The 19,963-nt window shown below is 43.5% G+C and overlaps 1 protein-coding gene across 1 annotated transcript in view; it reads right to left on the bottom strand.

Moving 5' to 3' along the window:
* Nucleotides 1-19,963, bottom strand: part of ANKRD6 (ankyrin repeat domain 6) — a 197,897-nt gene that overhangs the window by 2,815 nt on the left and 175,119 nt on the right. Inside the window, 7 exon segments of the mRNA XM_038554726.1 lie at nucleotides 1-236; nucleotides 1,786-1,912; nucleotides 2,637-2,750; nucleotides 13,188-13,340; nucleotides 14,020-14,205; nucleotides 14,534-14,668; nucleotides 16,188-16,292. Of these exon segments, the coding sequence (XP_038410654.1) occupies nucleotides 1-236; nucleotides 1,786-1,912; nucleotides 2,637-2,750; nucleotides 13,188-13,340; nucleotides 14,020-14,205; nucleotides 14,534-14,668; nucleotides 16,188-16,292 (1,056 nt within the window).

The raw sequence follows: 19,963 nt of genomic DNA, 5'->3' as shown, positions 1-19,963 counted from the left end.
TCTGTCAACACAGGGCCCAGCCTGCTGATCACATTTGGTTGCTTCTTTCAAGGGTACCAAGGCTGTCTGTACCTTGACGTTCCTCAGTCGGGAGCCTGTGCAGTCTGAGGAAGACAGCTCCTGCTGGAGTCTGTGGGGAACAGTGGAGCTGAAGGCCTTTTCCTTGGGCCTAACCACCTGAGGAGAACTGTCAGAAGCTGCTACTGGACCTGCAGTGACCACTGATTGATCCATACCTAGTTTCAGAAAGAAAATAAAACCACATTCACACAGTCATGTGGCTCTGGGTTGGCATTTCACAGAGTCCTGGTAATCCTTTAAACCATCAGCTACCACCCAACCACCCAAGCAACCCAACTGCCAACCACCATGTGTCCTCCCCTACCACTTACCCCTGATGACCATTTTGGCTTGTCAGGGCTTTCATGAATAACCTTGTTAACCACGCTGGCAGCATCTAAGCCAAAAAAAAGTTGCTGGCCTTTCTTTTAGCCAGTTTCAATTTACCTTAGAAAGCTCTGGGTACCATTTTGGATTGCTAAGGATGACCCAGCTCGTCAAGTGCCTGCAGAATGACTGGGCATGTATTGAAGAGAATGAATATGCCCCTCCCCTAATTGATGGGCCTTTCCCAGGCCATGGCGCCAGTTACTAGTCCTTGAGCCAAGCTCCAATTTGGAGAGGTGGTCAAATCCTCTATACTCAGAGCTCCAGCCAAGCTCTTTAACTAGACCTATCACAAACAAGGTGCCCAGGATCTCCCCAATGTCCCAGGCACAAAAAATAAAACCACAGTCCCAGAAGTGGTTTATAATAATACAATGCATTCGACATATCAAAATTCCTCACATGGGATCCCTGGGTGGCGCAGCAGTTTGGCGCCTGCCTTTGGCCCAGGACACGATCCTGGAGACCCGGTATTAGAATCCACATCGGGATACGGGGCATGGAACCTGCTTCTCCTCTGCCTATGTCTATGCCCCTTTCTCTCTCTCTGTGTGACTATCATAAATAAAAAAAAAAAAAAAAATTCCTCACAGAGGCCTAGTTACAAAGGCTCTAAATGTCCTCAAAATTACCATTGAGTATAATTACTGTAGGCTAATGAAAAGACACTTTGGTTGAAAGATCTCTTTATCTAGCACCGGGGACAGCTTCATTATATGACCTGCTATTTATGGAGGTTTTACACAGTTGGACAAAGGTAAAAGGCTGATCAAGGGGAAGAAAGGAGGGCAGCCCCAATGGCTCAGCGGTTTAGCACCACCTTCAGCCCAGGGAGTGATCTTGGAGACCCGGGATCGAGTCCCGCATCAGGCTCCCTGCATGGAGCATGCTTCTCCCTCTGCCTGTGTCTCTGCCTCTCTCTCTCTCTCTCTGTCTTTCTCTCTCATGAATAAATAAATAAAATCTTAAAAAAAAAGAGAGAGAGAGAAACACAAGGGCCAGGGCAAGAGCCCTGCTGAGGAGACAGATGTTCATTCATCACTCTTCATCTTTGGGGCCCACTCTGACACCACAGACATACCTGAAACACTGCTATCACCAGTCACCAATTCTTTTATTCCTTCATTCAAATGTTTGAATACTTAAATGGGAGCGCTTTATTACCTTATAGGAACAGAATGTACAGCAGTAAGCAAAATAACTCCTTGAACCTACAGAGTTTACAATCCAGTGTTTTCCACAGCCCTATACTATGGGATGCCTCTGGATGTAGCTGAGAACAATATCTGGGGGTTTTACCACCTTTGGATGGAATGGCTCTCATTGCACATGTGTTACCTGTAGAGGACTCGCAAGTAGATGGTGTGGATTTGGTCCTAGAGGCCCTAGAATCTCCAGAAAGCTTCAGCTCCAGATTCTGAATCTTTAACATGCACCAGGTTTTTAATTCATCCACTAATGACATCTATTAAAAAAAAAAAAACACATAAATGATCAGGTGAATCTGACATGTGGTATATGAATTACAGCATCAAGATTAGACTTTTCAGTTACGATTGTTCAAGATATCATCTTGACAAGCCTAGAAGTTGTGGATTACCTCGCCCTCCCAAAAGCCACACAGCCGTCTCTGCTCGCTTGCCCTCTGTAGACCGGAATTCACCTGGCACCAAACCCAATCGTTTCAATAATCTTTGAATGACTTAGGGCAAGGGACACCTTGAACACCCAATGCTTCCCGAATCTTACAAATCAAGAATTTCTGGCTTCCTAGGAGCATGAACTCTTGTACACTCAACAAGTACTCATTTATGTCTATTGTCTGAGGTAGACAGACTCCCCAGGGGCAGGAACCAAAGCTGGCTCACAGCAGAACAGTGCCCAACAAATGCACAACGCATAGAAGTGATCCAAAGCAGAGACCACATTTTCCCCAACGTGTTTTTTAAACGGTTCAGTCTCCATCTATTACCAGAATATTCAACAACAAATGAACTGAACTACATGTTCTATCTTCATTTCAGAGTTATAAAAAGGATATGGTACATGACACAAATGCTTTTCTGGGTTCTTGGCCTCAGGGTATTCAGTGATGGATCTGCGTCTTAACTCAGTGGGGATGGATCTGAGTCTTAACTCAGTGGAGATGTGTAGTCAGTACCCAGGTAAGAAGAGATCCTGGTTCTCACCTGTCGTTTCTCTCCCTCGTGCTTCTCTGCGTCTGAGTGCTGCTGCAGGCGGTTCAGGCACTCCGTCCTTTCTGCTGAGAGCCGCTCAACCATCAGCTTGTCCAGAACACGCATCTAGAAGTCAAGGGGCAAAGAGCATAGGACTGAGATGATCTAAGGATGGGGCTCTGCGAGACCAAGCAGGGGCCAGAAAGAATAGAAGCAAGCCTCAACTTCTCTTTTCATCTAGTTTCATCTAGTATTCATTGGACTCTAGTTTTTTCCAATCCCTGAGCATGTTTCTGTGTAGTCAAGGCTTCGTTTTCTCATTGTGGATGTCCTAAGGGATTGAAGAGATGAAACACAATAAATCTACAACTTGAGCCAATGCAGACCTTGTACACAGGGGTATTTTTGTAGGTCTCAGAACATTATTTCCAAGACTATCACTGAAAGGGAAAACTATATCTAAATGTTTGGAGCTATACATGATTTTAATTACCCTTTCAATTTTTAACACCCTTCACTTAAATGTTAGTGACTGCCTGTGAGGTAGTGAAAGAAGCTGAATTGCTCAGGGCTTTTATCCAGTGTTAGTAATCAAAACAAGTGTGAAGAAAGGTAGGGAGGGAGTTCAGAGAAAGTGTTTCAGAGAATGAATGGCTGCCCCTTCTTAATGATGTCCTCCTGGGTCCCCCATCATCTTGACATTTGCCCCAGGGCCCTAACAGCCAGGAAAGCCATACTTTCACTGCACTGACAAGGTTCAAACAAGGGAAAGGAACATTGCTACTACGGACCGGCCCACAGGGGCTCACTGCTGAGCTCCTCTCCTGGGTGGGACAAGCATGATGTTCCACACTCAGATGGACAAAACACAAACAAAAAGAAGAATCATTCTGGAGAAGTGAATCATTCCGGTGAGCTCTTCCTCCTGTCAGGGACACACAGGATGTTCAAAAGAAAAAAATGCAGCAGCAGTTCTGGAGATGTGGTAAGCACCTGTGTTCTGTTTCTTCATCCCTCGTGTTTTTCTGTGAACCGCTCTCCTGTTTTCTAGGATTGGCCTCCTCCCTTACCTCCTTATCCTCTCTCAAGAGCAACCCATGTTGATACACAGCTTTGTTCCAGGGCATGGCTGATTGATTCAGGCATGAGCACCGGACTCATGCCACAACAGAGTCCTTTACCTGTGATTAGGGATGAGGACTAAGAGTCTCCACCCCCATCTGTCACCCTTCTTGAACCGAAGTGAGGTCCTTGAGAAGGTCCACCATTTATCTAATATACTTCTCTCTGGGCTTAGGCTAGTTGAAGTGGCTTTTATTTGTAAAACAGTCTTAACTAATATATTAGGGCAATAGGAAAGATTTCTTAAACAGGCTTTCCATTAGTAAAAATAGCAAATAAACCTAAAATGTTGTACTTCACCAACAAACAAGGAAATAAGAATTAAAGATCATCCTTAAAAAAAAAGATCATCCTTAATTTGGCAAAAACTTTAAAAAATGGTAACATTAATGATGGCAAAGATTTGTGACAGAGACTCAATTTATATCCTATCTGACTGTTGGATATAAATGTGTACAACCTGGGGCACCTGGGAGGCTCAGTGGTTGAGTGTTTGCCTTTGGCTCAGATCATGATTCCCAGATCCTGGGATCAAGTTCTACATCAGGCTCCCCGCAGGAAGCCTGCTTCTCTCTCTGCCTCAGTCTCCACCTCTGTCTCTGTGTCTCTCATGAATAACATTATTCTTAAACTTTGAACCCAATTATCCTAACTCTGAGCAAATAACTTGAAAAGCAAACATTTATGCACATAAATGTTCATCATAGTATTACTTATAAGAGTGAGGAGCTATAAGTGACTTTATTTTTTTTTAAAGATTTATTTATTTATTTATTCGTGATAGACAGAGAGAGAGAGAGAGAGAGGGAGGGAGGGAGGCAGAGACACAGGAGAAGGACACGTGGGACTCCATCCCGGGACTCCAGGATGGCGCCCTGGGCCAAAGGCAGGCGCTAAACCGCTGAGCCACCCAGGGATCCCCTATAAGTGACTTTAAAGATCTAACAAAAAGGAATGGTTAAATAAGCTGTTGTATTAATATGCTAGAATATTGTGAAGCAAAGGACACGGGAAAGTGCTCAGGATGTCAAATTAGGTGAAAAAAGCTGGAAGCAAAAATATGTAACTTAAGGTCTCACCTAGTATTCATTAAACTCTAGCTTTGCATAATCCCTGACCATGTTTGTGTAGTCAAGGCTTCTTTCTCTCATTAGTGAAAGTCCTAAGGTGTTGAAGAGATGGAACACACAGTAAATCTACAACTTGAGCCAACACAGATCTAGTATTAGGGTAACCTAAGGTGTAATTTAGGGCAGTGGGTGGGGGGAATGGGCGAACTAGGTGATGGGGATTAAGGAATGAACTTGTTGGGAGGAGCACTGGATGATGTATGAAATTGTTGAATCACTATATTGTAGCTGAAATATAACACTGTGTGTTAACTATACTGGAAGCAAAAATAAAATAAACCATGTACTAGATAAAAACAAATTTATGTGTAGCTTTATTTATTTTTTTATGTGTAGCTTTATATACAGAAGAGTACATTGCCACTAAGTAGCACACTGAAACTCAGTTGTCTAAAACAATACTAAATTTAGACATAAGCTACAAAGATGACAAGGGATCTTTGGGTCCACGATGGTGAGGCAGGAAAACCTTGTAATCTCCTACACAGACACACCAAATCTATACTTATTTATAGAGCAATTCCTCCTAAAGACCTGGGGGATGACTGAGCAGTATCTGCACCACAAACAATAAACCATATAGAGAACAGCAAGGAAGACAGAGCCACAGTAGCAAAGGGAACCCCCACCCCAACACTGTGAACTGTAGTGGAGATAGAACTGAGGGCATGTGGGAAGAGTTGTCTGCCCTAGTGTACAGAAGAGCCAGGATATAAAAGGGCAACTAGAGTACAAAGGATCCAGCCCTAGAACCCTGCCAAATATCAAGGGAGCCACTGAACTCTCCCCAGGTCAGAAGGGCTAGCGAGCACCATGGTCTCTCTTCCTCCCCAGCTTGATGCCACAGATGGGAGCAGGGCCTGGGCTCCACCACCATCCTGTCACCTCAATGAGCCCTGCCCTAACCCATACTGGGCCTCTTTGCCCTGCCAAGGCAGCCTGGGCGTGGTACACACTTGAATACCTTCGGTCAGTGCTCACTGACATGGGTGCAAAGTGTCTCGAACGCTCCAGGCCCATGTCACTTCAACACCAAATGACTTGCCAGGGCACACTCAACGCAGAGTCCCCTTTGGCTCTAGACAATGCGCTGGGGTGCACCCTGTGCAGAGCACCTCAGAACACATCAGCGTGCACCCACTTCACCTCTGCGGAGGCCTCTGGCACAGAGGGCCCCAGCGCTGCCCCAAACTCACCCACTCCAGCTCAGGTCATCCTCTGATACAGGCCCAGTGCAGAGAGTCTGGGGACCCCTAGGCCACAGCAGCCACAGTTCTACCAGCCAGCCAAAGTCCCCAAGCATACACACTCTAACAGGGGATGACCAGACACAAGAATGTTCCTTCAAGTTGTTCTGCTTAATTCGTAGAAACAAGCTTAGAAAGTCAAGCAAAATAAGACGAAGGAATAGGCTTCAAACAAGAGAACAAGACAAAACTTCAGAAAAAAGAACTAAATGAAACAAATAACTAATTTACCTAATAAGAGTTCAAAGTAATGGTCTTAAAGATGCTCACCAGCTGCAGAGAAGGGGAAGAACTCAGAATTTCAAGGAAGAGACAGAAAATATAAAAAGAACCAATCAGAGTTGAAGAATATAGTAACTCAAAAAGAAAAAAACAATAGAAGAAATCAACAGAATAGAGGATGAAGAATGGGTCTGGAATCTGGAAGATGAGGTAATGGAGAGCACCCAAATTGATCAATAAGAAGAAAAAAAAAAGAATTAAAAAAAATAATGATAGCCTAAGAGATCTGACAACTGCAAACAAACATTTGCATTATAGGAATCCCAGAAGGAGGGGAGAGGGAAAAGAGAACAGAAAACTTATTTGAAGGGAGAGCTGAAAACTCCCTTTAGCTGGGGAAGGACACAGACATCTGGGTTCAAGAAGCACAGAGAGTTCTGAACAAAATGAAAATAAAATGTAAGATGACTAAAATCCTATAAAGCACATTTTCTGACCACAAAGGTATGAAATTAGAAATCAATGACAAGAAAAATAACTGGGAAAAGCATAAACACATAGAGTTAAACAGCCTGCTACTAAGCAACCAGTGGATCAACCAAGAAAAAAAAGGAGACAAATGAAAATGAAAACAATAGTCCAAAATCTCTGGGATGTGGAGAAAGCAGTTCTAAGAGAGGAATTTAGGTAATATGGGCCTACCTCAAGAAACAAACAAAATCTCAAAACAATCCAACCTTATACCTTAAGGAACTACAAGAAGAAAAAGTCCAAAGTTGGAAGAAAATAGCATCAGAAGAAATAAATGAATCAGAGACTAAATAAAAATAGAAAAGATCAGTGAAACCAAGAGCTAGTTTTTTGAAAAGAAAACTGATAAACCTTTAGCCAGAAACAAGGGAAAAAAAGAGGGGGTGGGGGTGGGGGCGGATAGCCTGGGTGGCTCAGCTCAGTGGTTTAGCGCCGCCTTCAGCCCAGGGCCTGATCCTGGAGACCCGGGATCCAGCCCCAAGTTGGGCTCCCTGCATGGAGCCTGCTTCTCTCTCTGCCTGTGTCTCTGCCTCTCTCTCTCTCTCTCTCTCTCTCATGAATAAATAAAATCTTTAAAAAAAAAGGGGGGGGGGATTGAAATAAAATCAGAAGTGAAAGAAGAGAAGTAACAACTGACATCACAGAAATACAAATAATTATAAGAAACTACTACAAAAAATTATGTATTAACAAACTGGAATAGGTAAATTCCTAGAAACATACAGTTTTCCAAAACTGAATCAGGAAGAAATAGAAAAATTACTAAATTTACTAATAATGAAACTGAACTGGTAATCAACTCCCAACAAACAAAAGTCCAGGACCAAAAGCATTCACAGGTAAATTCCACCAAACATTTAAAGAAGAGTTGGGATGGGGAGTGGCTCAGTTAGTTAAGCATCTGATCAGGTCGTAATCTCAGGGTCCTGGGATCAAGTCTCATATCAGGCTCCCTGCTCAGAGGAGAGTTTGTTTCTCTCTTCCCTCTGCCCCTCCTCCCTGCTCATGCACGTGCGTGCTCTTCCTCACCCTTGCTCTTGCTCTTTCTCTAATAAATTTACAAATAAAATCAAGAGTTAATACCAATCCTTCCCAAACTATTCCAAAAATAGAAGAGGAAGGAAAGCTTCCAAATACACTCCAGAAGGCCAGCATTAACCTGAGACCAAAACCAGACAAAGATGCTTCAAAAAAGACAAAACTACAGATCAATATCTGTAATGGATATAAATGGAAAAAGCCTTAACAGAATATTAGCAAACTTCATCCAACAATACTTCAAGAGGATCAATCACCACAATCAAGTGGGATTTAATTCTGGGGATAAAAGAATGGTTCGATATCCACAAAAATTAATCAATACAATATACTACTTTAGCAAAATAAAGGATAAAAATTATATGACCATTTCAATTGATGCAGAAAAAGTATTTGACAAAATTCAACAACAGTTCATGATAAAAAGTCTCAACAAACTGGGTCTACAGAGAATAAACCTCAACATAATAAAGGTTGTGTATGACAAACCCACAGCTTACATCATATTCAATGGTAAAAAACAGCTTCTTTTATAAGATCAGGAACAAGACAAGGAGGTCCACTCTGACCACTTTTATTTGACTTAGTACTAGAAGTGTTAGCCACAGCTATCAGATAAGAAATAAAAGGCATCTCAATTGGTAAGGAGGAAGTACAACTGTCACTATTTGCAGATGACATGACACTGTATATAGAAAAACCCTAAAGACTCCGCCACAAAACTATCAGAATACATGAATTCAGTAAAGTTGCAGGATACAAAATTAATATACAGAAACCTGTTACATTTCTATATAACAATAATGAAGCAGAAAAGAAATTAAGAAAACAATTTCATTTACAATTGCACCAAAAAGAATAAAATACCTAGGAATAAACTTAACCAGGAAGGTGAAAGACTTACACTCTGAAAATATAAAGCCCTGATTAAAGAACTAAAGAAAACACAATTGGAAAGTTATTCCATGCTCATGGATCGGAAACTCAATATTGTTAAAATGTACACAATAGCCAAAGCAGTTCACAGATTCAATGCAATCTCTATAAAGAGCCCAATAGCTCTTTCCACAGAACTAGAATAATTTAAAAATTTGAGGGACCCCTGGGTGGCTTAGCAGTTGAGCATCTGCCTTTGGCTCAGGGCGTGATCCCAGTCCCGGGATCGAGTCCCGCATCAGGCTCCCTGTGAGGAGCCTGCTTCTCCCTCTGCCTGTGTCTCTGCCTCTCTCTGTGTGTCTCTCATGAATAAATAAATAAAATCTTAAAAATTTTTTTGACTAGAACTACAAAAGACCCTGAATAGCCAAAGCAATCTTATAAAGAAAAAGCTGCGGGCAGCCCAGGTGGCTCAGCGGTTTAGTGCCACCTTCAGCCCAGGGCGTGATCCTGGAGACCCGGGATCGAGTCCCATGTCAGGCTCCCTGCATGGAGCCTGCTTCTCCCTCTGCCTGGGTCTCTGCCTCTCTCTCTCTCTCTCTCTCTCTCCCTCTCTCTCTCATTAATAAATAAAAATAAAATCTTTAAAAAAAAAAAAAGAAAAAGCTGGATGAAATCCCGGATTTCAAGATATACCACAAAGCTCTAATAGTCCAGACAATATGGCACTTGCACAAAAACAGACACAGAAATCAATGAAGAGGATAGAGAGCCCAGAAATAAACGAACACCTAAATGGTCAATCTATGAAAAAAGAGGCAGGAATATATGGGGGACAGGACAGTCTCTTCAATAAATGGTGCTGAGGAAACTGGACAGCTACATGCAAAAGGATGAAACTGGACCACTTTCTTACACCATACCAAAAAATGAATTTAAAATGGATGAAAGACTTAAATGGAAGGCCTAAAACCATAAAACTTGAAGAAGAAAATAGAGGGAGTAATCTTTCTGCCATTGGCCTTAGAAACATTTTTCTAGATAGCTCTCCTCAGGCAAAGAAACAAGAGCAAAAATAAACTACTGGGATTACGCCAAAATAAAAAGCTTTTGCACACTGAGGAAACCATCAACAAGATGAAAGTGCAACCTACTGAATGAGAGAAGATACCTACACGTGATATGCCCAATAAGGGGAATAATCAAAATATATAAATAACCTCTACAACAATAAACAATTTGATTTAAAAATGGGGGAAGGACCTGAATAGACATTTTTCCAAAGAAGACAGATGGCAGACATATAAAAGACATTCAACATCATTAATCAGGGAAATACAAATCAAAACCACAATGAGAAAAAAAAAACACAATGAGACGATCCCCTCATGCCAGTCAGAAGAGCTAGTATCAAAAACATAAGAAATAAGTGTTGGCTAGGATGTGTAGAAAAAGGAACCCTCATGCACTGTTGGTGGGAAATGTAAGTTGGTAAAACCACTGTGGAAAACAGTATGGAGGTTCCTCAAGAAGTTAAAAATATTATATTATCATATATATATGATATATTATCATATATCATATATTATCATATATGACCCAGTAATTCCACTACAGCGTATTTACCTGAAGAAAACAAAAACACTAACTTGGAAAGACATATGCACTTCTATGTTTATTACAGCATTATTTACAATAGTCAACATAGGGAAGCAGCCCAAGTATTCACTGAGAGATGAATGGATAAAGAACATAGTGTATGGGGCGCCTGGGTGGCTCAGTTGGTTAAAAGTCTGACTCTTGTTTTTGGCTCAGGTCATGAAATTGAGCCCTGAGTTAGGCTCACGCTCAGGGTGGAGTCTGCCTGGCCCTTTTCTCCCCCTGCTCGTGCATGCACATGTACTAATAAATAAGATCTTAAAAAAAAAAAGATATGGTGTACACACACACCCACATACCCCAAATGAAGTATTGCTCAGCCATAAAAAAGAGTATCTTGCCATTTGTGACAATATGGATGGACCTAGAGGGTATTACACTAAATGAAATAGTCAGAGATGAATACCATATGATTTCACTTATGTAGAATCTAAAATAAAAAAAAAAAAAAAAAGCAGAAACAGACCCATAAATACAGAGAACTGGTAGTTGCCAGAGAAGGGGTAGGTGAAATGAGTGAAGGGGAGTGGGAGGTACAGGTCTCCAGTTATGGAATGAATAGGTCATGAGGGTGAAAGGTAACAGATAACTACACTGGGTCGTGAGCATGGCATAACAGTGGCTTGTCAAATCATTATGTTGTATACCTGAAACTAATGTAAACTAAACTGTGTCAACTATAGTTATAGTTATAGTTATTTTCCAGGAAAATAGACCAAACCAGGAATGGAGGGGATCTCCAGGAAGTGTCACTATATTTCATATTTCTGTAATGTGGAATGTTTTTCCCAATTAATATGTGTTAGCCTATAAACTTTTAAAGTACTTTTTGTATTTAAAAGTCTATATCCAGGATCCCTGGGTAGCACAGCGGTATGGCGCCTGCCTTTGGCCCAGGGCACGATCCTGGAGACCCGGGATCGAATCCCACGTCGGGCTCCCGGTGCATGGAGCCTGCTTCTCCATCTGCCTGTGTCTTTGCCTCTCTCTCTCTCTCTCTCTCTGTGACTATCATAAATAAATAAAAATTTAAAGAAATAAAAAAAAATAAATAAAAGTCTATATCCAAAAAAATAAATAAATAACAAAAATAATAAAAATAAAAGTCGATATCTGGGGATCCCTGGGTGGCTCAGCGGTTTAGCACCTGCCTTCGGCCCAGGGCATGATCCTGGAGACCCGGGATTGAGTCCCACGTCAGGCTCCCTGCATGGAGCCTGGTTCTCCCTCTGCCTGTGTCTCTGTCTCTGCCTGTGTCTCTGTCTCTGTCTCTCTCTCTGTGTCTATCATAAATAAACAAATAAAATCTTAAAAAAAAAGTCTATATCCACCATACATTTCTTATTACAAAGGGAAAATGTAACTTTGATGGAGAGAAAGGGTGATTACCAACTTAGCCAAGTGTCAGGATGTTTCATTAATAATAAATCTGATCATTACATGCCTCCTGATGTGATGCCATTTGAAGTTTACACCATTAACTATGAAATGTTCTTGCCAAAAAATTTTTTAACCCAAACCTAAATAGGCATCTAGACACTAGTGGTTTCTCAAACGGAGGTGCATCAGCATCACTTGGAAGTCTTGTTAAGACATGATTACTAGATCCCATTCCCAGAGGTTTATTTGCAATTAAGTAGATCTGGACTGAGGCCCAAGAATTTGCATCTCCCTGCCACCCCGCACACAACTGTGCAGATAATGTTGATGCTACTGGTAACAAGCAGGACACGCTGAGACCCACTGCTCTAGACCTAACAACATTCAGTTCACAGAAATACAGACAAAGGAACAAGTTGAGTAACATCATGAAGAGACTATCAGGCAAACCAGAACACTGAACATCCTCTATAGTAACAACTGGCCTGGACTTTTAAAAAAGTTAGTATCACAGGAATAAAGAAAAAAGCTGGAACAAGGAATCAGACTATTGTAGATTAAAAAAAACAAACAAACAGGAGACATAACATGAATGCACAAAAGAATCACTAGATGCTGAGCTGAGATTGAAAACAAAAACCAACTATGAAAAAATGCTTCAGAAGAACTAAGAATATCTGAATATGGATGGAATATTATGCAATTACTGTTAATTTTCTTATATTTGATAATGGCATTCTATTATGAAGAGGAAAGTCCTTATTCTCAGGTGATGAGCTCTCAAGTATTTAGAAGTGAGAGATCAGGATAGTCTCCAACTAAATCTCAAACAGTTCAGCAAGAGAAAAAAGTGTGAGAAACACATAGAGCCAATGTGGCAACCATATTAACAATTGGTTGAATCTAGGTGGAGGGTAAACAAGCATTCATTACACTATTTCAATGTTTTTCTTTGCTTCATTTGAAAATTTTCAAAGTAAAGACACCTATAGACATGATTGTTCTAATTGTGTGAGATGGGAAAGGGGTATATGGGATATAAAAGAAGAAAATAAACCCAAATATCAATAGTGACTTGTCACTGTGGTGGGTGTCTCCGTGATTTCTTTTCCTAATTTTCATATTTAAAAAAATGCTCTATAATGGATATTACTTTTATAATCAGAGACAATTTAAACGTGATCTTAAAAAATCTTAATAAATGAGTTTGAAAGAAATCACGAGAGCAGGCCTCTTCCCTGTTGGCCCGCCTGACATGCTCAGGGCAGAGTCTAGAACAGAAGGACGTGCTGAGGGCTCTTTCCAAGTTCGTTTCCTGTCAGAACACCTGGACGTGAGAAGATGCGCAACACACTGACCTGGTGCTGGGTCTTGTTCTCCATATGTCCCAGCTTTGTGTTCATTTTATCCTGAACTGACCCGAGCTCCGCTTTGATCTCCTCCACAGTTGCCTCCAACTGGTTCTCCAGCTTGTTGATTAGGGGTTCACATCGACACCCATTTATTGGTGCCTGATGGGAGAACAATAAAGGAATCAATCCACTCAGTCGTTCCTTCAACAGATTGGTTTTGAGCGCCCATCCAGTGCCAGTCAGTATGCCGGGGGACACAGAGGACGCACGAGGCAGACTCATCCCTGGCATGACTTTGGGATGTCCAGTGGGCCAAGCTTTGGGACCAACAGGCACTAACAAGATTCAGAGACACAGGGACACAGGGTTACACAGGGTCCTTGTCATTTTTTTGCACCTGGGGGCCTGGGGGCCTCAAGATTACCTAGTCACCTAACGATGGTACAGAAAGCTTTGTGACTACCTCTGTTTGTCTGGGCCTAAGCTACGGGGACATGCCTGCAGCTTAGGTCAGGAGGGCCATCTGGTTTATCCTCAAAGCTCATGCCTTCCTAAGTCGTCAACACGGAAAGTGGATATTAGTCCCAGGAACAGTAATAAATAGACAGCCTTGGGGATCCCTGGGTGGCTCGGTGGCTTGGCGCCTGCCTTCGGTCCAGGGCATAATCCTGGAGACCCGGGATCGAGTCCCACGTCGGGCTTCCTGCATGGAGCCTACTTCTCCCTCTGCCTGTGTCTCTGCCTCTCTCTCTGTGTCTCTCATGAATAAAAAAAAAAAAAAATAGACAGCCTTGCCCAAGGCCTACGGCCCCACGTCCAGACAGGGCTCGCTGGGTACCTGCATCACTTTCCCGTCCTTGCCCCGGTACAGCGTGTAGAGCTGGTACGCTCTGAACTCATGGGGAGGGGGCGGGGGTGAACATCGGTGCCTGGCTCTCTTTTTAGGATGGTTATGAGCATGCACGTTCTTCTGATGTCCAGGCTGTTGGTCTGCTGGTGGGGTGGGGTCAGAAAACGCTGACACCTGTGGGAGAGGAAGCGACAATACCCCTGAGCACTGTGACACCCGCAGGACTGACACCCAGCCAACCGCTCGCATCTCACCCACGTTTGGCCAAAGAACCCGCCTTGCTTTGTCTCGTGGCATTCCACTCTAAGCACCACATGTCAAAAGAAATACATCAGCACGCTAACCTTGTGTTTGAAGCTAGCCAGATTTAATTTCTGGGCTCTGGCTGCAAACCAGCAAGCCAAGTGAAGCGGCTTTTAGCTAGTGGGCATGACGCTATCCCAGGGCCCTCTGCCAACCCGTCTCCCAGCCCTCTCTTGGCTGCTTTCACGTGCCTCCTGACCTTGGGTCTTGACTTTCTCTGCCTGTTGTCCTTTGCTCTGGGCTCTGGGGAGGCGGACAGGAAATCTTCTCTAGCTTCTTCTTTTCTGGGTACAGCCTGTTCACTGCTGGGGGTGTCTCCTGCTGAGACACTTCCCTACAGAGGGGGGAAAAAAAAAAGCCCAGAAACGAATTCTAATTGCATCCCTCTGCCTTTTTTCTGTAATGGTGTAAAATTCTGTTTTCAAGACTGCATCCACTAAAGGACCCGTGGGACTCTGAGCCAATGACAAATAGGGAACGCCGCTCGGTGGTCTAAACTGAAGACATTCTGTTTTACTAATCGGTTGAATATTTGGTTTTTGCTTTATTAGGTGCTAAATGAAATATAGTCTTGGGTCTAATTCTATATTCTAGAGCTTCGGGGCCTACCACAAACATCTTTTCAACATTAGAGATTTAAAAAAATTTTTTTGCATTTCAACAACAACAACAACAACAACAACAAACATTCATTCTGGGGATCCCTGGGTGGCTCAGCAGTTTGGTGCCTGCCTTAGGCCCAGGGCATGGTCCTGGAGTCCCGGGATTGAGTCCCACATCGGGTTCCCTGCATGGAGCCTGCTTCTCCCTCTGCCTGTCTGTGTCTCTGCCTCTCTCTCAGTGTGTCTCTCATGAATAAATGAATAAAATCTTTAAAAAAAAAATTCATTCTTCGAACTTGGCCCTCATAATTCATAATGGAGTAGGAGAAACCTCTGAAATGAAAAAAACATCACATTTCCAATCCTTGTAAGAACTTTCACAAATTACTATATACAATACACCCACAGGAACTTAATCAGAGTCACAATGCCTTAACCCTGGAAACGGATAAGAAGATTTCAAAATAGAATAATGAGTACTTGGTATAAAAATCTTATGTGCCAAAAGTTGTCTTTGTAGCCTAGTCTTTTTCCTCCTGCGAGAGCTGCAAGGCAGGGGTCATTCCAGGGCTACGGCGTACGGCTGTGCGAGCTGTCCACTGTACAAGGGCACCGAGCAGAGGGAGCTGAAATCCAGCTCCAGCTCTTTATCTTGGGTGCCCCGAGCAGGGCCGGGCTGCCCAGGGGGCATCTTTTCCTAAACGTTCACCGAGGAATCACATGGGCTAGCACAGCCTCCGTCCATGCCCTAAGCAGAAAGGAAGGAGAAACCCTATGCCAGTGGTTGTCAAACTTTAGTCCACTTCAGAAGCCCCTGCGGGGCTTGTTCAAACACAGATTGCTGGGCCCCCTCCCGGGGCTTCTGATCCAGGGGGTTCTCAGATGAAGCCCCAAACTCTGCATTTTTGACAAGGTCCCAGATGACACAGTGGACACCACATTTTGAAAACCACCGCCCTATACCGTTAAGGACACGGTGTCAGAGGCAGTGCTGTCCACACGGTGGTGACGAGGCCACAGACACAGGGGGCTAGAAGACACCCCCACACGCCGACCGGCAGCACAGGCCTAGGATCTGAAACGCCTGAAACCCCGGAGGAGTGGCGGACACGAAGCTGAAGAGAAAGCACTGGCAACGGTCTGAAGACCCGGGGGGAGAGACAGACAGACGAGGGCCTGGCGGCAGGGGCAGCGGGGGGCATCCTCTGTAAGGGGGTGAGGCTGGGGAGGGGCGGGAGGGCTACCCCCCACCTTGCCTTGCGCCACCTCATCTCTTGGCACAGACTGGGCTCTCCTCTCTTCCTTGAGCCTCTCTCTCTTTTTCCTCAGGCTTCGCCCACGACTGAAACGCAAGACCTGGAGGAGGCAAGAGGCATGGTTACCAACCAGTGGTGCGCGCAGATGGGCTCGACGTGCGCTCCTCGACCCGGTGCTCTGAGCTCAGGAGCTCCCAGACTCGTCGGGGGGACCACGCATTCACGTCAAACAAGCTTCCAGACTGTCTGTGCCTCCCAGGCCTTGGGCTGGGCTCCCAGAGGGAGCAGCACCTTCTCCCTGACGTCCAGGAGCGCACAGTCTAGGGCAGGAACCAGAGGCGCTCGTGTGCCAGGCCGCGGCCACCCCGAGGCGTGTGTGGGCTGCGCACACGTAACTCCAGCCCAGCACTCCCACAGACTAGGGGAGGAGTGGCACCCCCTGGAGGTGTGGGGCGTGGCGCACTGTGCCAGCCACCGGCTCCCTATCTCGGTGCCCTGGACCTGAACTAGCCCATCAGATTTTCTCTGGACCAGACTGTATTCCAGTTGTTTTCAGCTTGATTCAAACACTGGAGGTGGGGGATCCCTGGGTGGCTCAGGGGTTCAACGCCTGCCTTTGGCCCAGAGCGTGGTCCTGGGGTCCTGGGATCGAATCCCACATTGGGCTCCCTGCACGGAGCCTGCTTCTCCCTCTGCCTGTGTCTCTGCCTCTCTCTCTATGTCTATCATGAATGAATAAATAAAATCTTAAAAAAAAAAAAACAAAACACTGGAGGTGCGTCTGTGAACCATGGTACCAACCATGGGACAGGAATCTCTTCCCTAGAAGGAAGCAGTTGGTCTGGCCCTTCGAGGGCAGGACAGTAGAACGGACACAGGCAAGGGGGCATGGGGTCCGGCAGCCTGATTTGGGAACCTAGCAGCAGCTAGCTGTAGACTCCTTGGGAAGGTTATGTCCCTCTGTATCCTCAAATGCACATGTGGGGAGTTCATGGAATTAGCCAAGACAAAGCAGATGGCTGGCGTGCCCTGGACCGGCAGTCACTGTTAGGGACCTTTCTTCCTGCCTCGGTCCCGTGAGTACCTTAACTGGCAGAGGAACTGTAACCATAGTTCAGACCTTTGAGCTTTGGTCTCTGGCCCAGCTCCACGCCCTTCCCCCAGTGGCCCCCAAGGTCGTCCCCTTTAACCAAGGAGGTCCAGGAGGTGAAGACATTTATTCAAAGTCTCACAATTTTTCTGCAATAAAACATTGGTCTTCATATGCAGATAGAGAAGGGTTCTCTGAAGTTCAGCAGTGTTTTCATCTCGACGTTCAACTTTCTTATGTTTATTAAATTCAAATGACACCATTATATGACCTCTAGAAAGACCACAGAAAGAACCTCTATGAAAAAAATAAAATAAATAAAATAAAATAAAATAAAATAAAATAAAATAAAATAATAAAAGAAAGAACCTCTATGGGCAGCGGGTACCACCTAACTGGAGGATTCCTGATAATACCTACCCATGGCTGAAGCAGGTTTTTTAATTATATTCTCATCCCCTAAGCCAACAGCTCTCAAAGCGTCCAGGGAACCCTGGGTCCATGAGGCTAAAATCATCTCTATAATATCACAACCATACCAGTCTTTTTCTCTCTCACACTGAGTGTACAGTGGTGTGTGCCAGAAGCTGCACACAATACTCCAATGGATGGTGTGCAGAAGTAAAGGAAAGCCCTCTCATCTTCCCAAACGGTATGGAGATTTGCAAAAATGTAAAATAATGCTACTTCTCACACAATTTGTTTTGATAAAGTTACTTTTCTAAAAAATGACGCAATTTATGTTATCACAACATGAACTTATTTTTAAATGAATAAACATTTTTAACACTTCTCAACTTGAATTTCAAATATGGTAACTATGAATAGATATAAACACAGTTCTTCATGGGTCTCTAGAACATTTAGTGTCCCTAGACCAAAAGGTCTGAGACCCAAAAGGTCCTAAGCCCTTTCTTAAGCTAAATTCAGACTCACTAGGAAGTCATATCTGATGAAAAGAAGTGACTAGTGCCCATCATTCATTCAGTTTATGGACTCTTGGAACAGGATACAGCCTTAGCATCAGCCCAAAATTCACTTTCAGAAGCATTTGTGAGCCGTATCCATCTAAAATGAGAAGGGATACTCAGAGGTCACCCAAATCATCAGAATAATTCCCTCCATAGACCATGTTATTAGCCAGTGAAAATAACTTTGCATGGCTTACAGCCTTTCCCAGCGAACCATATCACCTACCAAATGGAATGTCATCAATCTTTTCCAGTTCACGGAAATCAGGGTATATGGATCTTTAGAAAGTAACCTCTTAGCACTGCTGTGAGCCATCGAAATCCATGGTCAACCAAGGTGCCAAGGCAAGGAGTTTCACACAAAGAGAAAGGCTAGTTTTGTAACTTCAGAACAAAAGAACGACATGTGTACGATTTTACACATATTCCAAAGTTCCTTCGTGTCAAGGATAGAGTTTATCATATACAACCATGTAAAATACTTCTGTTTAGTGTCATCCTATTTATATTTGCTATTCAAATGGGTGTGGAAAAACTGAAGCCTTTTTTTTTTTTTTTTTTTAACAGAAACACTAAAGGAGAATTCACATAGGAAAACGGTCCACAGTAAAGCTTTTTCCCTATGAACTCAGATCCTTGAGTTCTGGAAGACAAAGGTTGGGTTAAAGGCCAGTAAGTCTGTGTTCCTTGGGGATAGCCCACCCCACAAAATGTGAAGGTCTTCATATGGATAAGGACAGAGCTGGCTGTCCACACTGCCAAACACTGAAATGTCACATAACAGAGATGGATTCTGACCCTTATTATAGCAATCTGTACTTTTTGATCTATAAGAGACCAGCATTTTTCTATCATGATTCATGGGTATGATTCCACCGATGATTTGTTTGCAAGTAGAAAGAGGTGGAAACTTTTTCTAAAGGACCACTTGACTTAGGCTGTCAGGGGCTCCACAGACTTCAGACACCACTGAGTAGGACCAACTCCATGGGCAATAGGATGATCAGTTTTCAAAAGGCAAAAATCTTCACCACTTCCAGAAACTGCTAGGTATATCAGGCAGGTTTTTAAAACTTAAATGGAATAATGGCCATGCAGACTTCTGGGCTGCCAGGTCTCGGGCACAGCAGGCTGGTTTCTGGAATCTTCTTCCGGCTCTCTGAAACTTTACCTTCTCACAGCGTCAGTTAGAATAAGGTCAAAAACTAATCAGTTTTTGCTGTCATGTAACTCAGAGTAGCTCCAATCAGGCAGGAAGCAAACCATTTCCTTAATATTGGACATTTAGGTTAACAAAATATTGGACAGCAACAAAAAAAGCAAACTGATTTCCATTGTGATGAATAATTATGAGAACTGTCAAACATTTTCCTACTATAGTTAGGAAAAGGGGCAGGATACAAAAGGGTATGTATATTAAGGCACAATTATAAAAATTATGCGTCTGAAAGGTAACATGAAACAAAAGCAGTTATTTTAAGGTGCTGAAATGAATAGCTTATACATTATTAAATGTTAGATAATTTCAATCTCAACTAAAATGTTAAACGATGACCCAAATCCCATTATATTCAATAAAAAAGGAAAGAGGGGACGCCTGGGTGGCTCAGCGGTTGGGTGTCTGCCTTTGGTTCAGGGTGTGATCCTGGGACCTGGGATCGAGTCCCACCCTAGGGCTCCTTCGGGGAGCCTGCTTCTCCCCCTGCCTGT

Source organism: Canis lupus, chromosome 12 (assembly GCF_011100685.1).
Source record: "Canis lupus familiaris isolate Mischka breed German Shepherd chromosome 12, alternate assembly UU_Cfam_GSD_1.0, whole genome shotgun sequence".
In the NCBI taxonomy this organism is placed as follows: Eukaryota; Metazoa; Chordata; class Mammalia; order Carnivora; family Canidae; genus Canis; species Canis lupus.
This window is presented reverse-complemented; position numbering and strand designations above follow the sequence as displayed.